At 46.2% G+C, this 10947-nt stretch overlaps 1 protein-coding gene across 1 annotated transcript; it reads right to left on the reverse strand.

Annotated features, from left to right (window-relative positions):
* Positions 1–5568: 5568 nt before the first annotated feature.
* Positions 5569–10727, reverse strand: LOC131898497 (oncomodulin). The gene is made up of 4 exons (XM_059249689.1): positions 10667–10727; positions 9449–9581; positions 8856–8965; positions 5569–5594 (listed from the first exon to the last, which is right to left on the reverse strand). The coding sequence occupies exons 1-4, from the start codon at positions 10725–10727 to the stop codon at positions 5569–5571; spliced, it is 330 nt and encodes a 109-aa protein (XP_059105672.1).
* Positions 10728–10947: the final 220 nt, after the last annotated feature.

Genomic DNA, 10947 nt, shown 5'->3' on the forward strand with positions numbered 1-10947 from the left:
TAGCCGTGGCCCGGAAGAGGTCGCTGCTGACCCAGAAGAAGAACCTGCCGTGCCCCGTCCTCGTCTGGTACGTCCGGGTAGACCCGGTTCCCGCGTATTTCTTGGGCTGTAGGGTTTCTCATTTTATTGGCTCTTGGATGTCTATCATGGCTAAAGGCGAAGACCATGAATTTCAAGAGAAATGTAACAGTGGATGGTTTTTTTTTTTTTTTTGGTCTTTTTTTAAAGACAGGGTTGCACTATGTAGCCATGGCTGTCCCGGAACTCACTCCGTGGACGAGGCCGGCCTCGAACTCACAGAGATCCTCCTGCCTCTGTCTCCTGAGTGCTGGCATTAAAAGGTGTGCGCCATGGCCGCGGTGTTTTTGAAGTGTGAAGAAGCATTTAGCGGAGCACATGCATGTGTATTGAAGCTTGGCCCATTTACATCTGTTTTGTTGTTTTGTTTTGGGGTTTGGTTTTTCAAGATAAGCTTTCTCCATGTAGCACATCTGGCTGTCCTAGAATTCGCTTTGACCAGGCTGGCCTCGAACTCACTGAGATCCACCTGCCTCTGCCTCCCGAGTGCTGGGACTAAAGGTGTGTGCCACCACGCCCGGCCGTCATCTGCTTTTTATTTTATTTTATTTGACATCTATTTATTTCTTCTATGGAGAGGGGTATGTCATGGCTTGTTGAAGTCGCTTCTCTTCAGCACCACATGAACTGGGCGTGATAGTGCATGCCTATAATTCCCACACTGATGGGGTGGAGGTAGCAGGATCCTAAGTTTAAGCTCATCCTCAAATAGATAGCATCTCTACTTATATTAGTTGTAAGCAATGGGCTATAAACAAAGGCAAAAATGTCAAAATCTACCTTCCTTGGACCTGGAGAGGAGGCTCAACAGTTAAGAGCACCTGCTGCTTTTACCGAGGACCCACATCAGGCAGTTCATAACCGCCTGTAACTCCAGCTCCAGGGGATCTGATGTCCTCTTCTGGCCTCCATGGGTACCAGCATGAATGTGGTACATAAACACATGTAAAATAAATAAATAAATAAATAAATAAATGAATGAATGAATGAATAAATAAATAAATAAATCCCTTTTTTAAAAATCTACTCTACTACTGACAAAATAAAGCTGATGTTTTTGGAACAAGTGAAAACATGTAAATCTATAGTCTTCTTGGTGAATAAATTAACAGGCCAAGTGGAAACTATCCTGTCGATTCCGGTTTCATCAGCCTTCTTAAGTGTTTGTGAAGTAACCCCATACCCTAACAGTTGCAGAGGAGATCCAGGATAGGTTTTTGCTTGAAATTGGACTCGTGAGCACTCATTTACACAACACTAACCTGTAGTTGCTACACAGAACTGTGTAAACAAGCAAATCGACAAGTATGTCCCGGCTTTGCTTCACTTTCATTTTGATACAGAAAGAGCTATTTTGAAAACCCATGGGTTAGCTAGGCATGATGGCACAGGCTAATAATCTTACATTTGGGATGTGGAAACTGTAGGCTAGCCTAAGCTACATCATGAGACCCTGTCTCAAAAAAGGTTTTGTTGTTGTTCCTTTAAATAAACAAAACAGGGTCTCGAATACCCCAGCCTGGCATCAAAATCACTATGTAGTCAAGAATGGCCTTGAATTCCTGATCATCCTGTTTTCACCTTCCAAATTATGGGATTGCCACTCTTCACCACTAGGCTCAGTAATTCTGAGTCTCAACCCTGAAGCCGTTTGCAGAGCTGGCTTTGATGTTTGGTATCCCGAACTACCTCTCCAAGCTTCTAGCCAAGATTATAGTTAGATTAAAAAAAAAAAAAAAAAGTCCAAACTAAAGCCACTGTTGCAGCCTTATTTTATAAACAAGCAAGAAAAAAAATAACAAGACACTTACTTTTTCAGTTCTGGAAAATACATTGCAATCTAGACCTTCATTTTAAAGTCAAAATATTCGACTCTGCTGAGAACATATTTTGTTGGTCATCTGCAGAACAGGTGACGATAGCAAAGGCCAGCATGAAAATAAAGCTGCCTGCAAGCTTGGTTAGCCCTTTTTCTGGACCGAACAGTCTTCGTTAGGGTTTTCCTGTTTTGATTTAGTCCTGGGTGTTGTCATATTTAAAGTTTTCCCTCAGTCTGTAAAACTATAAGTAAGTCAAAACTGAGTAGAAATGTCAGAAACAGAAATTTATGCAGAACATGTAAGCGTGTGTGTGTGTGTGTGTGTGTGTGTGTGTGTAGGGCGTGTTCATGCCACAGTAAGTGTATGGAGGTCAGAGGATGACTTCCGTCCATCTTGTTTGAGCAGGGTCTCTGCTGTTTTGCTGATGCACACAGCAGGCTAGATGGTGCACAAGCTCCTGAATTCTGGTCTAACTGCACAGCAAACACTTTGACCTGATCAGCCATCTTCTTGGCTCCCTCATTGCTTTTTTTTTTTCTCCTTCTCCTAAATAAAGACTGTGAAATTAAGTTCCTAAAACTGAGTTTGAAGATTATATATGTAGAGTATTTGTGTTTTTTGTTTGTTTGTTATAGCTTTGGGGTTTGTTGTTTGAATCAGGATTTCAACTATGTAGCCCTAGCTGGCCTGGAACTCTCTATGTAGACCAGGTTGGCCTTACATTCATGAGACTCCGCTGCCTCTGCCTCCCCAGTACTGGGATTAAAGAGGTTTAAATTCTGGGTAGTCTATTTAGCATATGGGAGGCAGCCTAGGAGGGCCCCAGACGATGGTAAGTATGGACACTGGGTTAAAAGTGTGAGATCCTGGGGGCTGGAGAGATGGTTCAATAGGTAAAGTGAGGGCCTGATTTCGGATCCCCAGCACCCAAGCAAAACGTTGAGCAGAGCATTGGGTGCTGTAATCCCAGCACTGAGGAGCCAGAGGCAGATGGGCTTGCTGCCCAGCCTAGCCTAGCCTTATCAGCCCCAAGTCCAAGTGAGACATTGTCTCAGAAAATAAGGTAGAGAGAGACTGAGTAAGACATCTGACATCGATCCCTGGCTTCTACACACACACACACACACACACACACACACACACACACACACACGTGCATGTGCACTGTTATGTATACCTGCATACAACACACACACACACACACACACACACACACACACACACACACACACGAGTGAACTGTTAAACAAGCTCCTAGGAAAGTGCTCCAGGACTCTCAGGTGTCCTCAACTTCCAGGGTCAGCCAGAGACTAGCTTTAGGTGCCACTTGAAAAGCAGCCTAATGAGAAATTCCTGGCTCGAGACTCCCCAACCCTGTAACAGGACCCTTGAGGCTCACCTCAAACAGTGTTGTCTCTTATGAGCCAGGAAAATGGTGGCTGAGAAGTGAGTAGGGGTGGGGGTGGGGTTCACGCTAGGGCAAGCTAATCCGAATGCTTGTTTCTCTGGGAGGAAAAAGCCAACCCAACTTCAAGATGGGCCTGTCGTGTTGAGCTGTAACAGCAGACACTCTAGGCTGTATAAGCCCGTTCAGCTGTTTTGCCTTCTCTTATGAAAATCTCATACCCACCAGCAGAAAACAAATGTGTAAGGAGTAATTTTTTTTCTTTTTTTTCCGGAGCTGAGGACCGAACCCAGGGCCTTGCGCTTACTAGGCAAGAGCTTTACCACTGAGCTAAATCCCCAACCCCATAAGGAGTAATTTTTAGGTTAACATTTATTTATTGGCGGAGAGGGCACTGTGCCACAGCATGGTTGCAGAGCTCAGAGGATAATTCTCACCCTTTACTGGCTGAGAAAAGATATAGCCCTAGTCGGTCTCAAACTCCATACACAGCCAAAGCTGGTCTTGAACTTCTGACCCAAGTGTTCCCATCTCCTGAGCATTGGGATTACAGATGTGCACCACTGTGTCTGGCTCATGTAAGGGTGATTTTATGCTGGCTAAAATCTCTCTGAAAAATATTAATTTCAGAGTTAACTGGATTGCTGAGAATAAAATTCCCAGCAGGTGCCGGGCGGTGGTGGCGCACGCCTTTAATCCCAGCACTCGGGAGGCAGAGCCAGGCGGATCTCTGTGAGTTCGAGGCCAGCCTGGACTACCAAGTGAGTTCCAGGAAAGGCGCAAAGCTACACAGAGAAACCCTGTCTCAAAAAAACAAAAAAAAAAAAAAAAAAAATTCCCAGCGGGACAGTAATATTTATTTTCAACACTTACATGTTTTTTTTTGTTTTTTGGTTTTTCGAGACAGGGTTTCTCTGTGTAGCTTTGCGCCTCTCCTGGAACTCACTTGGTAGCCCAGGCTGGCCTCAAACTCATAGAGATCCGCCTAGCTCTGCCTCCCGAGTGCTGGGATTAAAGGCGTGCGCCGCCGCCACCCGGCCACCACTTACATGTTTTTAAAACCAGATTCCATAACAAAACAAACAAAAACAATTCCTCTGTCCCCCCATGTACAATGCCAGTGTGGCTTACTCAATGTTTGAGGGCACTTGAGATCTTTGGAAAAAATCCTTGGTCTCTGCTTGCTTTGTTCCCATTACCTTGCTGAATAAAATAAATAAAAACAAACAAACAAGAGCAAAACCACTCATTGCAGCTGGGTACATCTTTTTGTTTTTGTTTTTTTTGGTTTGTTTGTTTGTTTGTTTGTTTGTTTTTGTTTTTCAAGACAGGGTTTCTCTGTGTTGTGTAGCTTTGGAGCCTGTCCTGGATCTCACTTTGTAGATCAGGCTGGACTCGAACTCACAGAGATTCGCCTGGCTCTGCCTCCCCAGTGCTGGGATTAAAGGCATGTGCCACCACCGCCTGGCTAGTGGTGCACATCTTTAATCCCTTCTACCTCTGAGGAAGTAGAGGCAGGTGGATCTTTGTGAGGTTAAGGCCAGCATGGTTTCTCACAGGGAGCTCCAAGCCAGCCAGGGCTAAATTTTGAAATCCTATCTCAAATTAAACAAAACCAAAACTTCTCATGATTAGTATTGTCAGCTTGGCAGGATTTTGAATCACCATGGAAACAAACCTCTGGGCATGTCTGGGAGGAATTACCTAGATTAGGTTAATTGAAATGGGAAGATCCACCACAAATGTGGGTGGCCCCATTCCCTGGGCTGGGGTCCTGGACCAGAGAAAAAGGAGAAAGCGAGCTGAGCACCAGCATTCATCTCTTTCTGCTTCCCAACCAAAGATGCCATGTGACCAGCTGCCTCATTCTCCTGCCGCCATGATGGGCTGTCCCTCTGCACTGTGAGTCACAGTAAAGCCTTCCTTAAGTTGCTTTTGACAGACATTTTGTCACAGCACGGACAAGTGACTAATACACCCGTACATCAGCCAATGATGAGAAAGGATTTTATTGGGTGATTTTTTTTTAAAGGCATTGCCTGCCAGGGGGGACTTACAGAAGTCATCACGACCTATACCCACCACCACCAAAGAATGAAGAGCCACAGACCGTTGCATTTCCTCAAACAAGGAGCACATTGCAGAAGTGCTTCAGGAGGACTCAGGAAATTAGTTCGGGATAGGTTGGGGAGCTTCCTGATCCCAGGGCTTTGGAGACCTTCTGGCAGAATGCCCCTTCCGCTCTCTCTTCCATAGACTTGGGCTTTAAGAATGCACCATTTCCTGGAATTCTAGAATGGAAGAGGAGAGAACAGACTCAGTGTTTTACAGATGTGCTGTCCCCTGGAGGATTCTGAAGAGAGAAAAAAAGAGATTAGTAAGTTCTCAGAGAAGCCTGGTCCCATTCAGGACATGCCTAGAAGACACTGTGAACATCAGTGAGCATCAGGGGAGCTTGATGCATCCCATCCAGCCTCCTGCATTACTTTTTAGGTAGGGTCTCCCCTAGCAGCTCCAGTTGGTCTCAAGTTGATTATCCTCCTGCCTCAGTCTCCAGAGTGCTGGTATTGCAGGTGCTTGCCAAATGCCTAGCTTTCTGTACATAATTTTTTTGAGACAAGATCTAATGTAGACTACTGGTCTCAAACTTTCTATATAGCCAAGGATGATCTTGAACTCCTGGCTCCAAACTTTCTATATAGCCAAGGATGATCTTGAACTCCTGGCTCCTTATCCTCCTGCCTCCACCATCCCAGGTGTGGGATTGCAAGCCTGTGCAACAACATACACTGTTTCCTCTGCATATGTGTGCAAGTGTGTGGGATGTATATGTGTGCATGTGTGTGGATGCACATGTGTATACATGGGTGGAAACCAATGGTTGACATCAGGAGTCTTCCTCAGGTAGGGTCTCTCACTTGAACGTAGAACTCACTGATCCATCTAATCTAGCTTGCCAGGGATCCAGGGATCCCTGTCTTCACTTCTCAAGTGAGGCCTGAGGTTGCAGGTGGGCCACCTGGCTCTCCCAGCATTTACATGGGTTCTGGGAATTCGAACTTTGGTCCTTACACTTGCATGGCAGATGCTTTAGACCTGCTGAACCATCCTCCAGCCCCAAGTATAATTATATGTAACAAACATCTTCATATCTATAGCCCCTTGGGTTAGAGCTCAGCTCAGTCATCTTTCTCCAGCAATGAAGGAATTTGGTAAAATGGTTCACTGTAAACATGTGACATGATTTTGGTTCGTTTCAGATAAACATGGGAGGTTTTCCTTCACTGTTCTGTAGCTGTATTATCCAATAGAGGAGAACTTTAAATAGATTTTCCTCCACTGAGCCCTAACCTTAGTCTTCCTCAAAAGTTTACGTTACTAAAAGACTGATACCAATGATCTGAGAATCTTTTGTGTGTGAGAGAATGGGGTGTGTGTGTGTGTGTGTGTGTGTGTGTGTGTGTGTGTGTGTGTGATACGTATAGCTGTGAGCCCACAGAGGCCAGAGAAGGATTCTGGGTGTCCTGCTCTATCACTCTTATTATTCTTCCCTTGACACAGGGTCTCTCACTGAACCTAGAGCTAGACTCAAAGATAGCAAGCCATAATGATTCCCTTACCTCCGCTTCAGACAACACTGGGGTTACAGGTTTTTTCGTGGCCATGTGTAGCTTTTTACATGGGTGCTGGGATCCAACCTCAGGTCCTCAGGCCTGTGCAGCAAGCATTCTTACCCACCTAGCATCTCTCAAGCCCTGACACTAATAAACTGTGGCTGGTGCACAATGAAATTGAAAATGGAGATTTGCTTAATATTAACTGGTCCAAATTTTATCTGTGTAGAATCTTTCAGGACGGTAGCTTTTTGTAAATTAGCATGTTAAATTTGAGAAAGGGTCTTACTTCCATAACCAAGGCTAACCCAGAATTCATGATGTAGCCTGGCCTCAAACTACACAGCTTGCCAAATGCTAGCATTACACACATGTACCACCAGCCAGACTTCATGGTTATGTTTAAATACACCAAGCTTCCTTTGTCTCAGCCATTTTGTCTAGGACCTATAAAAGCCTCATGAGCTCATGTGGTGAATTATAATAATACATTTCAGTAAGTACCTAAGGGCATGTGACATATATCTACAAAGCACAGAGCCAGGGAGGTGGTGGCAGGTCAGCTCCAGCTACATAAGTTGTTCAAGGCCATCCAGGGCTGTACCTGAGACCGTGCCCCAAACAGACAAACAAATGTGCTTTAGCATTTTCAGTTTCTCTAATTAGTGCCGCAGGCAGGGCTCTCCTATACCATCCTCTGAGTCATCGCCTAAACAGAAATGTTAGCAGCTTGACAAAATCAAGCATGAACAATCTTATGACATTTGAATATAGGGCTCTGCACAGATGACGCCATGAATAGTAGTTGGCTTATTTGTCCTTGTGGTGGTGGTGGTGCACATGTACATGTAGTGACTAGAAGTTAACATCATTATTGCCCTCAATTGCTCTTCCTCCTTATTTTTTGAGACAAGGTCTCTCATAGAGACCTAGGCTCACTGATTTGGCTAGGTTGGGTGGTGAGTAAGCCCCCCACTCCCCCCCCCCCGGGATCTGCTGTCTCCATGCTTCCCCTCTACCAGCTGCTGTTATCACTGGTGCATGCCATCATGCCCAGCTTTTAACCCAGCTGATGGGGATCTGAACTCGGGTCCTAACACTTGTGTGGCAGACACTATTGACTGAGCCTCCTCCCAGCTCCTGCCCTCTGTTTAATACATCCACTGGTGGGCAGTAAACTGGCCTTGTTTAAATCCTGGCAGACATCTCTTGCATTATTTTCAAGCTGGACTAAAGCACCTTGCAAAATGGTTTGGGAGGCCAAGTGGTCAGCTAGTCCCTTCATCAGGGGAACCATTTTTTTTCTAAGTTCCTAGTTAGTGACTAGTTCATAGTTATGTTGTATCATGTAACACAGAAGTGTGTGTGTGTGTGTGTGTGTGTGTGTGTGTGTGTGTGTGTGTAGACAGAGTCTCACTCTGTAATCCTAGCTGTCCTTGAGCTCCTTCTGTAGCCCTGGCTGGCCTCAAACTCACTACAGTCCTCCTACCTCAGCCTCTAAAGTGCTGAGATTACAGATGTCAGCTCTTGTCTTCCAGAATTGTGTGTGTACACGCTTGGAGGTCAGAAGACATCTTTTGGAAGTTGGTTCTCTCCTCCCACCACGTAGGTGCCAGGGATTGAACTCAGGTCACCAGACTTGGCAGCAAGAGCCTTTTACTCACTGAGCCACCACACCATCCCCATCCCAGAATTTGTGTGCATTGAGGGGTGGGCAGTGCTAGGTACCAAATTCAGACATGCTAAGCACATGCTGGGCTCGTGAGCTACATCCCCAGTGATACCACATGTATATGCGCAATTGGCATGCTTGCCCGATCCCAGTTTGCAGGTGAGAAGACTGAATTCATCAGAACTCAGAAAAGGGGTTTAGCCGGGAAACCCCTTGGGTATCCCCTCTGCCGATGTGTCTTACACAACATGCAGGAGCAGACCTACCATCGGCCCCAATCTTCCCATCTCCGTCATTGTCTGCTGCAGCCATCAGGGACTTGGTCTCTGACTCAGTCAGCTCTCTAGCATCACTCTGGAACTTCTGGAGGAAAAACCTACAGCACCACAAAAGGCTGGTGGCAAGTTCCTGAAAGACCTTGTGCTCTCTATCCTCCCTCCCTCCCTCCCTCCCTCCCTTCCTCCCTTCCCACCCATCTGTCCTTCCCCCTGTCCCCTTCCCCTTCTTCCTTCCTCCTTTCCTTTGAGTCCACGTATCCGACAGGCACAAACATCAGTCAAAGCCTAGGTGGCAGAGCTCTCCTTTGCCATAGAAACCAATGCCGGATATCTGTGTTGAAGAGTTTTGTCAAGTGTCATTCGCCAGAGGAAATCTCTCGAATAAATTGCTCTTTGTACCTAGTCTTTAGTGCCACATGTAGTGCCCCGTGTGGGTAGAAGCGTGGCCAATTTACATTCTTTAATGAAATGCAGATGAATATCCAATGCCAGAGCTGGCCATGGAGAAAGCACTGAGCACACGGGGTACCTTGCACCCCAGCCCCATCTAGCCATGCTGAATTGCTCAGTATACAGCTTACTTGAGCTCCTCTTCATCCAAGTATCCACTCTGATCATTGTCAATGAACCGGAAGACATCCTTCACTTGGCTGGCGGACATCTTGGAGAGGCCTGATGTCTGGAAGAACTTTTGTGGTTCAAAAGTGTCTGGGTCTAAAGAACAGAGAGGTTATCCTGACTCTCAGTGGATCACATTCTGTGTTTGTGCCTGGGTGACAAAAGCATAGGGTATTAAAATACTTCCCTATCATCACTGAGCTACATGCATACTTGACTTTCTCAAGACTCAGAGAGCCTAGACTAGGTGGTCTGTGATGTCACTGTGTCCCCTCTGCCCCAGGTTGCCCTCTCCACTTGATTTTGCCCACCTCTCCTGGCTCTGCTCTGTGCCTTCCCCTACCTCTCCTCACTGAACAAGCTGCACACAAGTCCGTAGTACCACGCGTGTGGTTGGTGGAAAACAGTGGATTCAAACAGGCTCAAGAGAATAAGTGCACTGACCTACTCTTGTTCCTTTGTGGCTAGCCTGGAACCCACTATACAGCTCGGGCTGACCCTAGTATTGAGCTCCAACCCCATCCTTTCTACTGGGGTTTATTTTTCCCCCCAGTAGTGCAAACTGAACTCTGAGCCTTGTGCGTGCAAGGCGAGCGCTCTGCCACTGAGCTACATTCCCGGCTCCCACTGACTTTTTCTCTCACTCCTTTAGTAAATGTCTTTCCTCTTATGTAAACATAACCGCATACTCAGATCTTGGAATCCCTATCATGTTAGCGGTCTAACTTACCGCAGTTCCACTAATGGATCCTGGAATCTTTCAGCAAAGTTTACATTTTACGCTTTGCTGCAAGTGGGAATGCATGCCTGCCTCGTGTCTCCCTTCAACTTTATTGTTATTTTTGTTTGTTTGCCTGTTTTTGAGACGGGGTTCATGAGTCCAGGCTGGCCTCAAGCTCCCTATGTAGCCAGGAATGATCTTAAACTGATCCTCCTGCCTCCATCTCCCTAGTGTGAGGAATTCGGGTGTATATCACCTATCTTTGCAATGAAGGGGGTGGACCCCATGTCTTCATACATGCTAGGCAGGCACCCTATCTGCTGAGCTGCAGCTACAGCCCTTTGTTTTGATTCTGAGACAAGCTCCCACTCTCAGTCCAGGCTCCCCTGGAACTTGCTATCCTTCTTCTTCAGCCCCCAGGGTGCCACCACGCCCTGCTCCTGCGGTCCCCTTTCTTCACCTTGGCATTCCTGCAGGGCTGCCGCAATGTCGTCAGCACTAAGCACATCCGTGATGCTCATTGTCCACCTGGTCACACAGAATAAATGAGATATGAGCAACAGCGATGGAGAAAAATGGACATGTGGGTAGAACACACAGTCTCAGCCACTCGCCCAACCCTGTGTTTTTCTAGAATTTTAAAATGTGATAAGCACCTGTTGAGTGATAGGACAGAATACCCAGACGAACCCAGATACAGAAAATACTCCCAACACTCTTGACTCCATGATTTCTCCTGAA

The sequence above is a fragment of the Peromyscus eremicus genome, chromosome 23, assembly GCF_949786415.1.
Source record: "Peromyscus eremicus chromosome 23, PerEre_H2_v1, whole genome shotgun sequence".
Lineage (NCBI taxonomy): Eukaryota > Metazoa > Chordata > Mammalia > Rodentia > Cricetidae > Peromyscus > Peromyscus eremicus.

What these genes read in the sequence shown, in the direction of transcription:
- LOC131898497 (XM_059249689.1), bottom strand. Translation starts at nt 10,727, where the DNA reads ATGAGCATCACGGATGTGCTTAGTGCTGACGACATTGCGGCAGCCCTG. An exon ending in TTGGATGAAGAGGAGCTCAA is followed by an intron (nt 8,966 to 9,448) that starts GTAAGCTGTATA and finishes GTGGTGCTGTAG; the next exon opens with GTTTTTCCTCCAGAAGTTCC. An exon ending in TGGGAAGATTGGGGCCGATG is followed by an intron (nt 5,595 to 8,855) that starts GTAGGTCTGCTC and finishes CTTCCATTCTAG; the next exon opens with AATTCCAGGAAATGGTGCAT.